At 41.3% G+C, this 20,691-nt stretch overlaps 1 protein-coding gene across 1 annotated transcript in view; it reads right to left on the bottom strand.

Moving 5' to 3' along the window:
• Positions 1 to 20,691, bottom strand: part of CLNK (cytokine dependent hematopoietic cell linker) — a 204,081-nt gene that overhangs the window by 171,657 nt on the left and 11,733 nt on the right. Inside the window, exon 2 of the mRNA XM_018049927.1 lies at positions 16,504 to 16,556. Coding sequence (XP_017905416.1) covers positions 16,504 to 16,556 — 53 coding nt within the window. The remainder of the gene's footprint in view (positions 1 to 16,503; positions 16,557 to 20,691) is intronic.

The following is a 20,691-nucleotide window of genomic DNA, read 5'->3' on the forward strand; positions in this document are numbered from 1 at the left end:
TCTCAGTTACCCCTCTGGGGTGGATGCAGGTGCCCTTACTTCTGAGTTCCTGCACTACCCTGCACTTTCATCTGGCATATAATATATGTCACTGTTTGGAAACTCCTTGCTCACTGATCCATTGTCCTACTGGCGCCACTGGATTGTTAAATGTGGGACTGAGACATCTCCCGCTATTTGTCCCTAAGAGCCAGCACAGAGCCTTGCACATAGGAAATAAATGGATGAATGGATGCACAAATGAATATAGATGCTGGATTGAATTGACATATGGATGAAGAAAGAAGAGAATAGAGGACTGAATCAATTAAAGTCTTAATTTAGACACTGCTGCTGCTGCTACTGCTGCTAAGTCGCTTCAGTAGTGTCCGACTCTGTGCGAGCCCATAGATGGCAGCCCACCAGGTCCCCCGTCCCTGGGATTCTCCAGGCAAGAACACTGGAGTGGGTTGCCATTTCCTCCTCCAATGCATGAAAGTGAAAAGTGAAAGTGAGGTCGCTCAGTCGTGCCCGACTCTAGCGACCTCATGGACTGCAGCCTACCAGGCTTCTCCGTCCATGGGATTTTCAACTGGCCCTATTTCAGTGACTGAATTATAAAGAGACAATTAGATATGTCTACATATGTATATAGGTTTCCAGGTGGCTCGGTGGTAAAGAATCCACCTGCTAAGCTGGAGACATGGGTTTGATCCCTGGATTGGGAAGATCCCCTGGAGAAGGAGATGGCAACCCACTCCTGTATTCTTGCCTGGGAAATCCCGTGGACAAAGGAGCCTGTAAAAGTCGGATACAATTTAGCTACTAAACAACAACATGTGCATATATTGCTTGAATATGCTGTAGTTATACTTATATCAACATTATGTACCTACTACATAAAGTTAAAAACCACCCTGCTCCCACATGCAGAGACCTACCACTACTAACATTTTAGTATACATTCTTCCAGAATTTTCTGAACCTGAAATGTTATAGCAATCTTTAACAAGAGTGCCATTTTTGGCTGCTTTTACTTTTTTAAAAAAATGCTTTTCTGATTTATCTTTGTGTGTCATATGAATGTGTTCCTATTTTACAATTAGAGGAAATAAATTTTTTAAAAGTGTTATTTCTTATGTTGAAAAAGCTAGTACAATTTAGAGTTTCTCTTAAATTGAGACCATAACTGCTGAGGATAGCTAAAATCTGTGAAGGTTTAAACCATGTTCAAGATAATGTTCTAAGCACTCATATATTAAGTCATTTAGTAATCAGGACGATGTAATAAAATAATAATATAATTATTATATTGATGATAAAATAATTATATTAATTATTATTATTATTTACATTCATAGATTAAGAAATTGAGGTGCACAGAGGTTTAGTAACCTGTCCAAGATCACACAACTGATAAGTTATCAAAGATAACTTGATTAAGAGGAAAGAGATACCTAGTATTGGTGTTTTTTACAGTTTATTTATTTAATCCGTCTTTTTACTACATTGTTGTTGTTTAGTCACTAAATCATGTCCAACTCTTTGTGACCACATGGACTCTAGCCTGCCAGGCTCCCCTGTCCCTGGCATTTTCCAGGCAAGAATGCTGGAGTGGGTGGCCATTTCCTTCTCCAAGGGATCTTCCTGGCCCGGGGGTCGAACCCGGGTCTCCTACATTGGCAGGTGGATTCTTTACTACCGAGCCATTGGGGATGCCTTTTATTACATTAGATGGAGTATTACTATCTCCTACTGATCTAGGGCACTGTGGGACAGAGAAATGACATGAGCAGTACAGCCATCCAGTCTTAAGAATTGTCATAGCTGGTATTAGAGCCCAAACTCCATAACCATTCTTTCACAGCATTAAGGTCATTCATGTGTTTTGGATTTATTTATTGCTATGTTTATTTGTTTGCTCATTTATGCATACAAGGATTAACTGGTAGAACACATATAGACCTATTAATACAGGCACATAACAAGCAATAATAGCTTTGTACAGACTTCTATCTGATACTGTTTTTCCTTTTTAATATATAGGGCAGCCCTAGAATCCTCTATCTCTGATGAGTACATGGAATGAGATACTGTATACAAATATGAATAACACAAGTCTAGCAAGTAGTAAGAACTTAATTCATGTTCATTGAATGAGCATTTGCAAAGCTGTGATGAATCATATTGAGTAAAGAACACATCAATCCCAGGGATGTGTTACTTTATATAAAAATAAGATAATCATTGATAAAACTGAAAACATGGAAATTCTTTTATTCTATTTTTAATTAAAAAATTTCCAAAATAAATTAAAAAGTTGAATTCCATAGGGTGAAATGAAGAACTTTACTTCTTGTGGCATAATGAACAAGATACTCTGACTAAAACTTCCATAGAAAATAGTTGAAAAAAATTTTTGCAATTGATTGCTGGCAACAGTAAGAACTGCTCTGAGAGAGCTCAGATTTAAAAGAAGTGAGAACTCAGAGATGGAAACGGAACTCTAAAAACAGCCCTCTCCTTGATGGCATTGCTAAAAGGCGGGTGGGGATGGGCTTTGATTTTTACGGCCTCATAGAACACTGAGAATTTGAAATATTGAGAATTTAAGATATTCTGTGCTCAGGGACTAATAGGAGACCCTGCCCCGACATAAGTGCTAGTGTTAGTTGCTCAGTCATGTCTGACTCTTTGCAACCCCATGGACTGTAGCCCACCAGGCTCCTCTGTCCATGGGACACACAGTCAGTGTGTCCAAAATGAGACAAATAAATAAGTTTCACTGGGTTCATCATAGTGAAAGTGCAGAAAAACAAAGACAAAGAGAAGACCCTCGAAGCATCCAGATGGAAAAGAAATATTACCTCCAAAAAAAAATGACAATTATACTGATAATTAATTTTTCAGTCCCAACAGTGGTTGGAAGCAGAGTGTAGAAAAATAACTTTATAGTTCAGAGGGAAAATAACTATCAATTTGGAATTTTTGTCCAATGAAGATATCATTTTAAGAATGAGGGAAAAGTAAAGACATTTTAATATTCTTATGAGGGGCCTTGACATGAAAGAAAATTCCAAATTGTGCTCTACCAAGAGGAAGTGATCTTCACAAGAATATTTGAGAAATAAAAAGAAAAAAAAATGACCAAATATTACATTAAATATTTGGATAAATATTCTAAAGCGCCGACTGTTTAAAGCAATACTACAGTCTTAAGAACCAACTCATTGGAAAAATCCCTGATGCTGGGAAAGATTGAAGGCAGGAGGAGAAGGGGATGACAGAGGTTGAGATAGTTGGACAGCATCACCGACTCGATGGACATGAGTTTGAATAAGCTCTGGGAGTTGGTGAAGGACAGGGAAGCTGGCATGCTGCAGTCCATGGGGTCCCAAAGAGTCAGACAGGACTGAGCAAGAGAACTGAACTGAATGGTTTCAGGGGTTAACAAATAATATAGAATTAAAATACATGACTGCAGTAGCATATAAATTGTGAATGGATGATTAGAAATAAAGTATTGAAAAATGCATATATTGTTCTAAAAGAGGGTCAAATAACCTTGAAAATAAGTGTTAGTTGCTCAGTCATGTCCAGCTGAGCCATTTCCTCCTCCAGGAGATCTTCCTGACTCAAGGACTGAACCTAGGTCTGAGCCATCTGGGGAGTCCCTTAGATGTTCGTAATTTAATTGTATATTAAAGATGTCTAAGGAGATCACAGAAAGAGAATTATAACTCACACCTAATAAACTAGTAGAGGCATAATGGAGTGAGAAAAATATACACACATGCATGCACATGTGTATAAAACCAGAAAAAAGAAAAACTGAACACCAAAAAGAAAAAAAAAACAAAGAAAAAAGGACAAGGAAATGGAAAGGCAATATAAAGTATAGTAACAAATTGAGAAATTATGCAAATTATAACTTGGGTAAATTATTTCAAGTCAATTTTATTTTATTAGATCAAGCAAATCCCAAAACATTTACTTCAGCTTTATTAACTATGCCAAAGCCTTTGACGGTGTGGATCACAACAAACTATGGAAAATTCTTCAAGAGATGGGGATACCAGACCACCTTACCTGCCTCCTGAGAAATCTGTATGCAGGTCAAGAAGCCACAGTTAGAACTGGACATGGAACAACGGACTGGTTCCAAATTGGGAAAGGAGTATCTCAAGGCTGTATAAAATCACCCTGCTTATTTAGCATACAGAGTGCGTCATGCAAAATGTTGGGCTGAATCAAGCACAAGCTGGCATCAAGATTTCCAGGAGAAATATCAATAACCTCAGATATGCAGATGACACCACCCTTATAGCAGAAAGTGAAGAGGAACTAAAGAGACTCATGATGAAAGTGATAGGACAGTGAAAAAGTTGGCTTAAAACTCAACATTCAAAAAATGAAGATCATGGCATCTGGTCCCATCACTTCAAGGCAAATAGATGGGGAAACAATGGAAACAGTGACAGACTTTATTTTTTTCACTACAGATGGTGACTGCAGCTGTGAAATTAAAAGATGCTTGCTCCAGGGAAGAAAAGCTTTGACCAACCTATATAGCATATTAAAAAGTAGAAACATTACATTGCCAACAAAAGTCCATCTTGTCAAGGCTATGGTTTTTCTAGTAATCACGTATGGATGTGAGAGTTGGACAGTGAAGAAAGCTGAGCACCGAAGAACTGATGCTTTTGGACTGTGGTGTTGGAGAAGACTCTTGAGAGTCCCTTGAACTGCAAGGAGATCCAACCAGTCCATCCTAAAGGAGATCAGTCCTGGGTGTTCATTGGAAGGACTGATGTTGAAGCTTAAACTCCAATACTTTGGTAATTTGATGTGAATAGCTGACTCATTGGAAAAGACACTGATGCTGGGAAAGGCAGGGGGAGATTGAAGGCAGGAGGAAAAGGGGACGACAGAGGATGAGATGGTTGGATGGCATCACTGACTCGATGGAGATGAGTTTGGCTGAACTCTGGGAGTTGGTGATGGACAGGGAGGCCTGGCGTGCTGTGGTCCATGGGGTCGTGAAGAGTCGGACATGACTGAGTAACTGAACTGAACTGAACTGAAAGAATACATATTCAAGAGCCAATTCATTGATAAAGTGCAAACTAGGGTTTGTAAATTTCTAGATACCATGAGTTACTACAAAGTTATAGTAATTAGAACTTGTGTAATTGACATGGGGAAGCATGGCACAGTAGAGAATGGCCAGAAAATGGTCCACCTGTATAAGAAAATTTGGTTATGATGTTGCAAATCAGTGTAGAAGGGGTAGGTAGGCCTTTTTATTATATGTTGCTGAGTAAATTATCTGTATGAAAAACAACAATTCTCCTCTACTTCACTTTGTTGTTCAATCACCAAGTAGTGTCTGACTCTTTGCAACCTCACAGACTATAGCACTCAAGCTCCCCTGTCCTTCGCTATCTCCTGGAGTTTGCTCAGATATATGTCCATTGGGTTGATAATGCTACCTAACCATCTCAGCTTCTACTGCCCCCTTCTCCTTTTGCCTTCAGTCTTTCTCAGGACCAGGGTCTCTCCCAATGAGTCAGCTGTTTGCATCAGGTGACCGAAATATTGGAGTTTCGGCTTCAGCTTCAGGACTTTCAGTGTATATTCAAGGTTGATTTCCTTTAGGATTTCATGTTACACTCAAAGTAATCAATTGCAGGCTGATTAAAAGCAAATTTTATGATTTTGGAATTCAATCTAGGGAACTACTTTACTGATCTCAGGATAAGGAAAGTTTTTTCAAACAATACTAAGATTGAATAAAAAAAGAAAAGTTGGTGATGCTTGACTGCCTCAAAATTATGCAAAAGAAAACATCAAAAGAGTATGAAACTAAGTCACAAACTGGGAAAATGTACAGAACAAAGAAATAACTCACATAATTCAATATGAAAAAGACAAAAAGCCTTACAGAGGAGTGAGCAAATGATTTCAACTAGTACTGTGGGCAAAAAAGAAAAGCATAATGGCTGATAGGTATCTGAAATGATGTTTAACCATATCTGTGGTCAACAAAAGGCAAATTAAAACCATCTACCAGTTCGGTGAACAAGAGAACTGTCAGCATGGACGATTGATGAGATGGGATAACCAACAGGCCACGTACACACTCTTGTGGGAGTGCAAACTGGCCTGCTGACTTTGGAAACTGTGGCATGACCTGTTGGAATTTAGAGCTGTGCATACCTTGTGATCCAGAAATTTCCATCCTGAAAATGTACCTTTCTATACAGATGTGTGTGTGCTTATTTGCTCAGTCATGTTCGAGTCTTTGCCACCCCATGAAACGTAGCCTATAAGCTTCCTCTGTCCATGGAGGATTTCCCAGGCAAGAATATTGAAGTGGGTTGCCATTTCCTTCTCCGGGGGACCTTGCAGACCCAGGGAATTAACCTGTGTCTTCTGTGTCTCCTGCCTTGCAGGCAGATTCTTCACCTGCTGAGCCATTAGGGAAGCCGTTATATACAGATACTCTTGAGTATAAACTCCAAGACATAAGCAAGAGTGTTCTGAGCAGCACTGACAAAAGGGGAATCTGGAAAACAATCCAAATGTCTATTGATCAGACAGCAATAAATAGTATTTTATGCACTTAAAAAAAATCTTACATAGGCATGAAACTGAAGGAATTATGATTAGCCACAATAGCAAAGGATTACCTCTGAAATGTAAGCTGGGATAGTCATAAACCAGATTGTAGAATGATGATGGCTATTACGTACAGAACCCAGATTATGCTCCATTTACGTATAAATGTCTTATTATATCAATCAGCTCATTTACTGGTCATAAGACCACTACAAAGAAAGCACTGCTATTATTTTCATTTCGTAGCTGAGAAAACAGACACAGTAATGTTTATTAACACTCAAGATCTCAAGAGTTGGACACGACTGAGGGACAATCGCTTTAACTTTCAAGATCTCATAATGGAACCAAAGGAAACAGTTATTAAAAACCAGGCAGTCTGGGTGCACAATAGACCCTCTGGTGTGATTTTCTGATCTGAAGTTCAAAAACAAGCAAAACCAAAATATTTTTAATGATATAGCCGTATATTGTAAAATTAAAAATAAAAGTGAGTGAATGATTAACACAAAATTCAGGACAGTTGCTCCCCTGTGTGTGTGAAGGGCTGGAGGTAAGGAGTTGTGATCACAGAAAAGTGAATGAAAACTGCAAAAATAATAGTAATTAAAAATAACTGAGAACGAGTAAACATATCGACTGTTTTATTGTTCTTTATACCTCATGCATACTTTATGGCCATTCTTTTGTTCCTATTCAATATTTAAAGCCATTGCAGATAATAAAGGAAGAGAATGAATCCTTGCGAAATGACAGAAAAAAATCTTCAAGATTGCTCCTCAAGAAGTTTCTTGTATCTTCGCTGACAGAATCCTTAGAAAAGTCTACAGAAACTGACCTGGGTAGAATTTTCATTATTCAAAGTATTTTTGTTTAAACAAACAAAATGGCACCAAATGGTAGGATAAATGCTCTAATTGCAGCCTATTTACAAAGACCATGGCAGGGCAGCAAACATCCATCCCTCCAACATGAGATTTTAAGCATTGTAACCGAGATTCAGGCCTTTATCCTCCTTCTGGTTATGGATTGAAGGGCCTTCTTTTCCCATCGTTAAAGAGATATGGGAACTAGAATTCCACCAGCCATCATAAATTGCCAAGAAATTCTCTCTTCAATTACTTAGATTCAGTTCTGAAGCAACAAAATTCAAGTTATCAGTCAATGTAACACTACCCTTTATATTAAATCCTAATTGAGCTTTTCCAGCTGCAGTGATTTCTTAAGTCTATCCCTACTCTTCCTCCATTTGCTACTTGGTAAATTCCCATCATTCCCCTAGCTCAGCTCAACTATCACCTCCTCTGAGGGTCTTTTCTAAAACCACCATACCCTTTCCCAAGGTATGCTCTCTCACAGAATAACCGGAACCTCTTCTGTGTGCCCTTGGCAATTCGCACATACATGGAACAAAGAACTCCTTAACTGGCCCTCTGCTTGCCCGCAAGGAGCTGTTTGTTTATGTCATTCTCCTCTGGAATGGATGTTTTTCCAAGTCCTACAGATATCTAAGTTGAATCCTGAATATCCAACAGCAAAGAGTCTAGCTTGTGGTAATAACTGCAATGATGATAAAAATATCAGACAAAGGACTTTCTTGGTGGTCCAGTGGTTAAGAATCTGTTTGCTAATGCAAGGTGTGTGGGTTCGATGCCTGGTTCAGAAAGATCCCATGTGCCACAGGGCAATGAAGCCCGTGTGCCGCAACCTCTGAGCCCCTGCTCTAGGGCTCAAGCACCACAATGAACGGCACCCCTGCTTGCCACAACTAGAGAAAGCCTGTGCACAGCAAAGAAAAACCCAAGTAGCCAAGCAAATAGAAATATGTAAATAAAAAGGACAATATCTGTCCTAGTCACCTCTTGCTACCTCAGACCCTCCTCCAAAGCAGCGCCTTAGAAACAGTTTACTTTGTTCTCTCTTGGCTTTTAGCTGGATGGCTTCCTCTCAGGTTCTATCGTGCAGTTGTGTTCTCAAAACTGGACTGAGCTGAATGCCCCAGAAGGCTTCCTGATCTTAAGCCTGGTGCCCAGTGACCCTCAGCCCCTTGCCTCTCCATGGGATCTCTCTCCCCAGGACTTCACAGATTGGAGCTCCTCACAGCCTGACGGTCATAGCATGTGACAGGTGGACGTGGTCTTCCAAAGGGAGAAAGCAGAGTTGCCTGGTGTTAAAGCCTCTGCCCAGACTGGGTAGTGTCCCCTCTGCCATATACCACTGGTCAACACTGCCACAGGTCCTCACAAGCTAAGGGAAGTGGAGGAATTGATTGACTTCTGAATAGGGAGTGGTCAGGTCACGCACTAGAGCAAGTGTGGTGGGCGATGTTACTGCTGCCTTGTTTAGAAAGTACCATCTGCTACTATTGGCTTCTGGTGTGCCAGACAGGGTGCTACACCTATTGCGTACATTGTTGCTTAACTGTCTCAAAACCCCTTTTAGATGTCAGGTGTGTGTGAAGGAGAATACGCAAGCAACTGGCAACTTGATCTTTATGGAGTATCCAACCATAAATGCTCGTTCTTATTTCTGATTTCTCTGCACCTTTATATAATAAAATCCTTCTGATTTCTCTGCACCTTTATATAATAAAATACTATGTGATCATTATAACCTATCATTGGGGGTCGGTTTCTCCGGACACTGGCCAGACTTGTAAGTTTCCCTGGGTGTGCTGGATTTGCTCATTGCAGGTAACGAAACAGAGCATTTTAACATTTGGACATGGTTAGATGAATAGAGTTTGTCAAATTTGTCTGTGGGTTGTGTTATTTTTTAGCAGTGGAAGAATATGAAATATGAGCTGCTTAAATGATGGAAGGTTCTATGGCTATGAAAATGACTTTAGTAACATTTGAAAATATTTATACTACATTCAAATTAAAAAAATAAAATAGGATGCATAGTTGTATGAAAAAGCCATAAAATAAAAATCCAGTAATGTTGACTCCTTTTCAGAGGTTTGATTAGTGGTATTTTTCTTTATGTAAATATATTTTGTATTTAGCAGTGAATATATATTACTTGAATGAGAACAATAAACTCAAAGATGAAAATAAGTCACAACCTTCTTTACTTTTTGTGATGTTTTTAAAGGCCACCCATACAAAGAAAAGTCCAGCCTTATGGCTAGTTAGCAGGAGACTAAGTTTGTTCATCTGGAAGCTTCCCAAGTGGTGGTAGGTGAGTTCAGTCAGCTAGTTCCATCCCCAGCTGGCAGTTCAGCCATTAAGAGAGAAGAAAGTCTATCTTCACACCCCCTGTTGCCCCATCACCACCCATGTTCATACGTCTCAGGACTAACCACATCTGCTACTCTTGCAATAGTGTCTTTGGCCTTGTCTGCAGCCTCGGTCAAGCTCTCGCCCTGTATCTCAGCTATATTCTCTCACAGCTTGTAGCTTTTTAATTGCCAGCCAACCACGAAGCTGAATCCTAGCTCCATGACTTTGATAGCACCAGTGGGCGAGCCTGGTTGCCCCGAGAGTTGGTTCGTAATTACTACTGAGTAACTGGGAAGCCAGCCACATTGATTCTCCTGCTGGATGCAAGGCTCTGATCTCAGGATGCCCAAATAGCTGCTTCTCATTTCCCCAAGGTTCAGTGGGATTTACACTTATTAATTCCTGCAAATCAAAACTCAGTTGCTCCCTGAGGTCAAAGGCAGTGGTGTTCACATGTATCGGGAAGGGAAATAATGACCTGGGGTCCACACAAGATTTTATCATTTCATCGTAAAACTGATTATGCCACATCCAATACATATAGAGAGAAATATTTATTGGGACTTCCTGTGTACTAAACTTTGAACTGGACCCTTTCGAGAGAAGCTGATAGCCATTGCCACCCAGTGACGCAGAGAATTTCATCAGGAGAATTCTGAAAGAGAAAATATGCCCATACAAGGAAAGCAGTCATTCAGGTTGGGAATGTGTCCTTGGTGAGATTACACAGGATTATTTTCCTAATCATTGTGTAGCAGCTCAATTTGGCACAAAGATCATGGACTTTGGAGTCAGAGAGATGTGGCTTCAACTGACTCCGAACTGGGTGGTTATCCAAGGTGGCAGATCTTATGTGGCGACATGGGAAGCATGTGTTAGTGCTGGACAGTCAGCATGGCAGAGATCCGCCTGCACATTGACTAGTAGGGTGCCCTACTGGCCTGTAGGAATTTTTCTTTCTACCCTTTCATTTTCATAACTGGGCTTCCCTGGTGGCTCAGTTGGTAAAGAATCTGCCTGTGATGCGGGAGACCTGGGTTCGATCCCTGGGTTGGGAAGATTCCCTGGAGGAGGGCTTGGCAACCCACTCCAGTATTCTTGCCTGGAGAATCCAATAGACAGAGGACCTGATGGGCTGCAGTTCATGAGGTCACAAAGAGTTGGATACGACTGAATGACTAAGCACATATTTTCATAACTAGATGCTGAATTCCAGTGAGTAAATTACTGTGGGAAAGAATCATTATTTTGCTTAATGATTAATGATTGGCGTTGACCTGAAGCTGGCTTTGCTGATGTCAGTACAAAGAAACCCTTTCTTACAATTTTTAAACTCACTGTATCAGAAGGTAGTGAGCCTTTTATCCTAAGACTATTCAAGAAGAGTTTCTAATTGGATTTCTTTTGGAGTTGATGAAAATGTTCAGGTATCTGATAAAGGACTTGTATCTATAATGTATAAAGAATATGAAAACACTAAAATTGATTTAGGATGATGGTTGTACAATTCTGTGAATATACTAAAAACCACTGAACACTGTACAGAAAGGAAGAAGCTTTCAAGTGGGAACAATCTAACCAGTCATTCCTGTTCTATTTGTGTATAGAGTCCACTCATCTAAAATGTATTTCCAGAACAGCAACCCTGAACACTCATTGGAAGGACTGATGCTGGAACTGAAGCTCCAATACTTTGGCCACCTGATGCATAGAGCCCACTCATTGAAAAAGGCCCTGATGCTGGGAAAGATTGAAGGCAGGAGGAGAAGGGAACGGCAGAGGATGAGATGGTTGGATGGCATCACCGACTCAATGGACTTGAGTTTGGGCAAACTCCGGGAGACAGTGAAGGACAGGGAAGCCTGGCATGCTGCAGTCCATGGGGTTGCAGAGTTGGACATGACTTAGTGACTGAACAACAACAATGGTACAGAACAGAAATAGGTAGAAAAGTTTTGGAGGTAAAGTGATCTTGAATTAACTAAAAGCTGAAATAGGCTTGGTGGTTGGTTTTAAACACAGTATACAGTTCCTAATGGGGGCTTGCTTGGTGGCTCAGGTGGTAAAAAATCTGCCTGCAATGCAGGAGACCTGAGTTTGATCTCCGGGCCGGGAAGATTCCCTGGAGAAGAGAAAGGCTACCCACTCCGGTATTCTTGCCTGGAAAATCCCATGGACAGAGGAGCCTGACATGCCATAGTCCGTGGGATCACAAAGAGCTGGACACAACTGAGTGACTAACACTTTCACTTTTCACAGGTTCTAATAAAGATTATGTGTGCATGCCGAAGAAAAAAGGAGAGTCTTAATTCTATCTCTTAGAGCTATTACTAATGGGGTTACAACCATATGTGGAAACTTGAGTTCCATACCATTAAGACTCTCTATTTTAGAGACAAACTTTTTTTAGCCATCAAAACTCATTCCAAAATGGACATGAGAGACAAGTTCCCCAAAGCAAGAAAAAAAAAATGTAGTAAGTTTCGTTAGCTGATTTGATTGAGCCTGTGTTCTTATGTAATACTAGACTATCACAGAATAATTGTATTACCTGTGATAAGACACCCAATGTCGCATGCTGGGGATCATAGTGAAACAGTCTATTACTCCTAGAGTATAAAGTATTAAGTTAGATCTCAGCAATAAAACTGCCTCATAAAACTTTATAGGTAACCAGTGATATGTCCAAAGCCAAGGTCAAGATAAAACAAACCACCAGATAAAATACAGATCCACCATTTGCTTTCTAAATTCCTTAGGGCTAGCGATTCCAGATATTTTGAAATTTAGAAAAGTAACATTGTGCCTGTATTGAATACTATGTAATATTTACAGTAAGTTCTGGAGCAACAGGTAGTCATTAAACACGAAGTGTGTGGGTTTTCACACTAAGTGGGATAAATGAAGAATGTCCATAACTTCACTTCATCGAGGATCAAATTTTGTTCTCACTCTAGTTACCAAAAATTTTCAGTATTTGGAAGCCTCTTGACTTTGGAATTATGGCTATGGGATTGTTGATCTTATTTCAACACAAGCCTTTAAAACACTCTGCTTTTGAAGAGAACTTACTAACGTGGGACAATGATTATAACATAAAATAGTATTATTGAACGAATAACTGAAAACAATACAAGTTTTAAAAATAAACTTCCTGAAATTTCCAAATATTTCACAAGACATAGAACAATGAGAAAGATTGGTAACAAAACACGGTTATTTCTGGGTCCTAGGATAATTGGTGATTTTTGTTTTCTTCTTGGTATATTTGTATATTTTCTGAAATTTCCATGGAACTAAGAATCATTTTAAGGGTAAACAAAGTGAGCTTACTGTTACACCCTCTCAGCACATTTCAAAGGGGGCACATTGGGGCTGATTATTCCCTCATTAGTCCCTGATCTGAGTGTTTGAGTTCCCAAAGGAGCTGGGCCAGGGAGGGCATTTTCTTACTGGAAAGGCCTAGAAGTGATCGCTCTAATGGTCTTTTCCAGAATATCCAGAACCGCAGCACCACAATTCTTATCTGTTCTGTCCAGAATGATGGAGAGATACTGGAAACCAAATCGGGGACTCCCATATCCAGCCCCAAGGGTGTCATGAGCAGTGGGCCAATGTGATCAGTCTGCCCTAACTCCACCAGTTTGTTCCAAGGAATGAGGCTTTATGTAGCTTGATTGATTACTAAGGAGTCTGGTTGCAGAGACAGTAAGTGTAGAATAGCTTGCTAATTTCAGAAGCAATTTTGAATCAGGACAGCTGGACTCTGTAGCATTTGTGGAGCGTTCCCACCACTTTTACCTAACACTAAAATGCTTTGCTTAATGTACGACTAATGCTCTTGAGGGCAGGGGCTAGACCTTATTCATCTTCATAAGGGAGGGGCCTGGCTCAGTGCCCGGCATAGGATATACTATTCAGTAAATGTTTTTTTTTTTTTTCCTTTAAACTTTTAATTTTATATTGGAGTACAGCTGATTAACAATGTTGTGATAGTTTCAGGTGAACGATGAAGTGACTCAGCCATAGACATACATGTAACCACTCTCCCACAAACTACCCATCCAGGCTGCCACACAACACCGAGGGGAGTTCCCTGTGCCACACAGTAGATTGCCCATTTTAAATACAGCAGACTGTACACGTCCATCCCAAAGGAGCCTCATGTTAAATAGCAGAAAAGCAATATAAAGCTTAAATTTACTATCTCAACCATTTGTATACTGTCCAGTCGGTAAGTATATTCATGCTATTGTGCAACCAAACTTCACAACATTTTGCCAAAGCAAACTCTATATACTTTAAACAGCTACTTATTTGCCCTGCCCCAGTCACTGGCAATGGCCGTTCTACCTTCTACAAGGAGCTCAGCCCAGTGTCCTGTGACACCCTGGGGGGGTGGGATGGTGGGGAAGATGGGAGAACAGTTCAGGAGGGATGGGACATAGGTATACCTGTGGCTGATTCGTGTTGATGTGTGGCAGAGGCCAGCACAATATTGCAGAGCAGTTGTCCTCCAATAATTGTGTTTTGTTCTGTACTTATCAAAAACAAATGAGCCAAAAAAATAAATAAACTCACCGAAGGAATTAAAAAAAAAGGGAGAGAAATTGACATTAGATGGATGATGCTTGAAGAGATTATGTTAAGTGAAACAAGCAATAAAAATCAAGTACAGTAAATGCCTTTGACCCAGCTGATATATTTGAAGGGGAAAGCGTGTGCATATATTTGCACTGTGCATGTACCCACATGTGTGTGGATGTGCATAAATATATAATCTATTTCTATATCATCCTTTCATTTATGTTTATTCATTCTTTGTAAAAATGCCCAGTGGCTCAGAGTAAATAGCTGTAGTTACAAAGGCCATTTAGAATTTCACATTAGAAAATCAGAATTCTAGATTATGGAATCGTAAGATATCTTAGACCAAAATTTTGCAAGCTTAGCTGCAGGTTAGACTCAGTTATGCATTAATGGAACGGCCCACTGTTCAGGTATTCTGATTTCTTTGGTCTGGGGAAAGTTGCTGAAATTTTGTTTGGAGCTTCCTTGATGATTTTAATGGTCAGTCAGATTTAAAATCTACTGCCTTGAACTAACTGGGTTAATGATTTTCACAGAGGAAGGCGTGCTCCCGCCAAGGCGCAGCAGACCAAAATCTTGTGTGTATATACAGTGTGTATATGTGTGTGTGTGTGTGTGTGTGTGTGTGGAGGGAGAGAAGAAAATTTCCATTTTACACTCATGTAACCTTTGATACATAACTGCCTTCCCCGAGTTGACAAATATTCGAGATACTTCTGCAGGGTACTGCGATAGAGACAGCTCTGTGAACCATTCCTCTACAGTCAGATGCTGCTCAGACTTTAACAAGGTTATATAAATCAACTGGGGATCTTGTGAAAGCACAGATTCAGATTCAACATCCTCAGATGAGAAAACTCATGATTATGATGTTATGATGATTTGATCTGTTTTCTGGCCTGTGTATGGGCAGCTTCACATCCAATATGACTCTACAGCTGAACTCAAAAAAACTACCCTTTGGGAAGGTTGATGAGAGCAACTGCTGAGGGACCAAGATCTGGCTAAAAACAAAGCCATCTCAAGTCATGAAAGGGAGACACCTCTCCTATTTAGGAAGGAGATTATTGGCACAGAGCAGAATTGCAGAGAGAAACAGAAGCAAGGACTAAAGGGGAGGGACTCATGACCTCCAAGCCAGATAGATGTCCATAGCAAATATTGCTGAGACTGTCAAAGTAACCCTACTTTGCCACCCAAGAGGGGTCTAAGTCTCTTGTTCGGCTGTGCTTCTGTGTCACCCTGGTGTCAACCACGTGTCCAGTGCCCACCTGTGATACCCAGGCATCATCTGGTTACGGGCTACCCCTGGGCAGTCTTCCTCTCCAGGACAGATCCTTCTTCCCAGGGGAAGGGTTAATATATCCAGGGAGTTATTAACAGGTAAAACTTTCTGAATATTGTATAGCTATAAAACGACAGGGCAAAGCAACGGGTTGATACTAGGTCTCCCTGACCCTGTAATCCTTGTGTTTTCTCACATGACTGCTCTTTTCACACAGAGGAGAAAAACAGTGCTGCCTCTCCAAAGGCAAAATAAAGCCCGTAAATAAACAAGCAGGTTGATTTTAAAATCAGGGCACCCAATACCCCAATTTAAAGGACTTTTGTTTTTCATCATAAATATTTCTTACACTTTGAAGGCCTGCTATCTTTTTTACTACCTCCAAAATGGGATGACTTTTTGCTGATGCAGATACACATTGAGACAGTATCCTAAACCAGCCGCAGCATCCGCTCTGGGTGTTCCACAGACAGAAAGTTGAATTCCAGGCTCTCTGCTGTGGGAATAAGTGTGCATACTGCGGTTCTGTTAATTCTCATTTCACACCCTGGTGGGAGGTGGATGGGTGGTATTTCTGGATGCCCTCCTGGCATTCTGATGCTGGGTATCTAGTCTCTGCCTAACCCCACATCCCCAACTGCACTAGGGAAGAACAAGGAACCTCCTGCAGAAATCGCTGAGCACCCACACATCCTCAAGCCCGGCCTTTCCACGTGGGCACACTGCATCCTTCCGGTAGCTCTCCCCAGCACCCTACTCGTGTCCCCGCGGAGGAAACGCTAGATGCGCGCTCGCGGTACTTACGGTCTGTTCATCTTTCTTGGCACCCGGCAAATGAGAGGGATCTTCAACTCAGCCTGTGGAAACAAAAGCAAGCTCATTACTGGGCCTTCCCCATCATGTTTTAATTCTGGTGAACAGGCTCCTGTCGCTTCCTGTTAAAACGGGATACAGGTGGCAGCTTAGAGGAAACGACAGAGAGAGAATCAATCCAGGTTGATAATTGGTTTATTTCAGGAGGGGATGGGGGAGAGGACGTCTTCCCTGACATGCTGTCCTCTTACTGTCAGTATTCATCCAATTTGCCCCCCGGGGAGCTGGGCTATCCTATCCCGAGCAAGCCTGGTTTTGCCTGACGAGCCATTGCCTGCTTCCCCTGGGCGCCCAGGGCGCATTAGCCCGAGCTCTGCTCTGGGGGCCCATGTGCGTGCAGAAAGGATGCTTTTTCTTTCAGAGTGTGACTTCGCCATGAAATATTTATTGGGAGCTACATTTATACACTGCTTCACGTAGGACACCACAGTTTATTTGTGGCTTGTATTTGCTTGGGTTGGAGAGATCATTAGTCCCACTTACCATATAAATCAGCAGCAGAGACCCTGAAAGTATTCAACAACGACTTTACATCCATGATCCCCATTTAGCTGCACAGAGACTCTGGGAGGTATAAAGGATATTACCCATGGGATCAGTTGGGGTTCCAGCAAGAAACAGATGGCACCCTCAAATTGGGTAATTTGAGAACAGTTTAATAAAGAGACGGTTTAAAAGGTCTGGGCAGATTGTAGGGGATCCCAAAGGACCGTGAAGGACCTGAGGGGCTGTGACTGGGCATGGCCAGGAGGGGTCGAGGGAGCCAGTGACCATGGGGATCCAGAAGCAGGGCTGATGGGAAAAGAACTGTGACTTTCCGGTGAGGGACTCGCAGGGACTGAGCTGTGGTGGGTGGAATAAAAATCTACATCTCATGGGTCTCCTGCCCTGAATCTCTTCCACTGACCAAACTCAACAGGAAGCCAAATGTGAGGAGCCATTGGTATGACTTCTATCCATCAGCCTCCTAGGGCTCCCAGCTAGTGCAGTGGGGTAGAGAGTGGATTTTACTTTTAAAGAGAATGAGATCCTTGGAGATTAAATTATGCGCCCAAGGTCACCCATCTGCTCTGTAAGAGCCCAAATCTACAGGACTCAAGCATTCCATTTCCTAGCAATTCAACCATATTGCCCACTGAGCTTTAGGTACCCCTAGATCATTCTGCCACCCATATGTCCATCTGTCCATCCACCCATCCATTCATTCATCTATCCAATAGCCATTTACTGAAAACTAACTTTATTCAAATATTGTGCCTTCGCTCCAGGCATGCCTAAAACTCAATATAAGGTAGATTCTATTCTAACTCCCCCTATGATTGTTGTTAGCAAAGTGCTTTGTAAAAACAGGTGCAGATAAAACGGAGTGAATTCTGACTCTGTCTTGGACAGCCCAGGGGATCTTCATAAAGGAGATCATACTTGATCTGGATTTTGCAGATTAAGTCAGCATCTTCTTGATTTACAGAAGTTGTTCTGGGTAAGTGGGGTGCCATGTGCAAGGGTGTGAAGGTGTAAGAATATATAGTGTGACACAGAGACTTTGCACAGCTTGATGGGATCACAGAGGCCAGCAGCTTGGATGTTGGTAGCATGTGGAAGAGAACCTGGGAAGGTCTACTGGGTTTTGATTGTCAAGGACCATGCACAACAAAGGATGGGATTTGGACTTGAGCTGTGTGATCTTGGACCACTGACTTCAAGAAAGTTACTAAAAAACTGGGACTAAACTCCAGTTCCCCAGATACCCTATGTCTTACCCCACAGCAACCCTCATCCTGTGCTTCTAGGTCAACAAAGGACACAGAGAAAGGGGGGTTGGCCATTAGGTACTCTGGCCATTCTCTCTGGATGAGTGTGGAGTGTCTAGTTCATGGCTTCTTTGTAAGTAGTTTTGTCCAGTGAGGAAGAGGACTTCATCAATGTAACACAAACAGTGGACGTCAGTTACTGGAAGAGTCCTGGACTGAAAACTGACTTCCAGTGCTGTTGTTAACCAGTGCATGACCTTGTAGGAGCACTTGGCCTCTCCTCCTTTATAAATGGGGATGTCCATGTCATCCCTTTCCGGTATTAAGTGTGAAATAAGCTGATGCCTCTGAAAATATCCTACAAACTATAAACATTATGGAAATATGGATGTGCATTCCCTTGCATAACAAAGTAAAGCTTGCAAGTTGTTTTAACATTGGTCATATTATATTTGGATGTGTATGGTTATGGACAGGCTTCCTTGGTAGCGCAGCTGGTAAAGAATATGCCTGCAATTCAGGAGACCCTGGTTTGATTCCTGGGTTGGGAAGATCCCTGGAGAAGGGATAAGCTACCCACTCCAGTATTCTTGGGCTTCCCTGGTGGCTCAGATAGTAAAGAATCTCCCTGAAATGTGGGAGACCTGGGTACAATCCCTGGGTTGCTAAGATTCCCTGGAGGAGGGCATAGCAACCCAGTCCAGTATTCTTGCTGGAGAATCCCCATGGACAGAGGATCCTGGTGGGATACAGTCCATGGGGTAACAAAGAGTCAGACACGACTGAGTTACTAAGCACAGAGCATGGTTATAGACATTGATTTTTGGATATTACTATTTAGAGGAATTCAGTGACTTGATTACAGTAATGCACATCAAATTTGTAACCCCTTTTCCACTTTGGGAGCATTTATGATTTTGAATGTCTTGCTTATAATTCCTTCATTCCTTTGAGTATATTAACCAGGAGTTCTAAGTTATGCTGAAATGAGTCAAAATAAGGCTATCTTTGTGGAGGGTTCCCTACCCCTGTGCCTAGCTTATGTACAGTGTGAAGGAATCACAGATACAGGGTATTTTCCTCTAAAGCCTATAACCTAGGATCAGAGGCCTTGGGGAGGTGGTCAGGAAAGCTCTTTTCCAGCCGTCCCCGGTGTAGCCTTGAACAAAGCATTGGAATGTTCTGGACCTCATTGTTGTTTCATCTGAATAATGAAAATGTTGGGCCCAATAGATCTCTTCCAGCTCAAAGATTCCTTTAAAAAATCCATTAAAAAACTGCAATCCCTCCATACTTGGTGACAAAGAATGGTTTTAAAAAGTTGGAAGTATGTTGTTATGTTTCTCACGTTTTATTGTCTTCTTTAATAGAGCTCCTTGCAGAGCAAAATCGCAGAAAGACTTCTGACAAAGTGCTAACACTTAGGGCATCAGCGGTGGACAGAGGAGCGGCTGCGGAAGGAATTCTTAGCTTTTGCTTTGTACCTAAACCTTTGAAAATTATGCAGTCTGTAACATCAGTGCTTATTAGGTTTGTATTTTAAAATCTTAGTAAAAGTTTAAAAGAGAGATTTTTACTAGCAGCTTTTAAGAAATGTGAGCAATCCATTGTACAAAAAGAATTTTAAAATGTTTCGAAGGGAGCCCAACTTCTCTGGCATTTCAAAAGCAAAACTGGGGTCTTACTGACCCATATCAGAGGACGAGCCAGCCAAGTGGTGCTGTCCACAAGACAGAGTGGATGGCACTCCGTGAGGTGTACAGGGCTGGGCTCTACTCAGAATGTCTAAGCCCCATCTGAGAGCGCTGAGGTCTTACCTGACCTGAGTCATTTTTGTAAAGGATGTGGTGAGAATGGGATGTGGTGAATCAGACAGAGTTTCATGTCTGTCAGTTCTACAAATGTGACCTATTAAAGACCATGCCCATCCCTTCCCGACATATATAGTTTTTAAAAAGATGGAATGACCACTGAGCATCTACTGTGTGTCCCCAGTTGCTGTCACAGTAACCCCATATGATCTGTATTATCATCCTTATTTTATACAAAACCAAACCAAACATTCATAGGTGGTAGGTAGCCTGCTCTATAAGATAGTTTTGCAAACCATTGGCCTTCAAATGTTTCAGTTAGGTGTTGGGACACCTTGTCTACCTGCTCTGAGCCTCAGTTTGCCTATCTGTAAAATGGGGGTAACATAATAGCTGTCAATAAGACTATTGTCAGGAAGACACGAGAACAGAAGGTAGCTAAGACATGGAGAAATGGTGATTCACATTAACTTGAACTTTTATAATTAAATGCCCTATGTCACTTTTGGGTTTTAGTCTCCAGAAATAAGAAGTGCTTACCTGCAAATCATGACCAC

Source organism: Capra hircus, chromosome 6 (assembly GCF_001704415.2).
Source record: "Capra hircus breed San Clemente chromosome 6, ASM170441v1, whole genome shotgun sequence".
NCBI lineage: Eukaryota > Metazoa > Chordata > Mammalia > Artiodactyla > Bovidae > Capra > Capra hircus.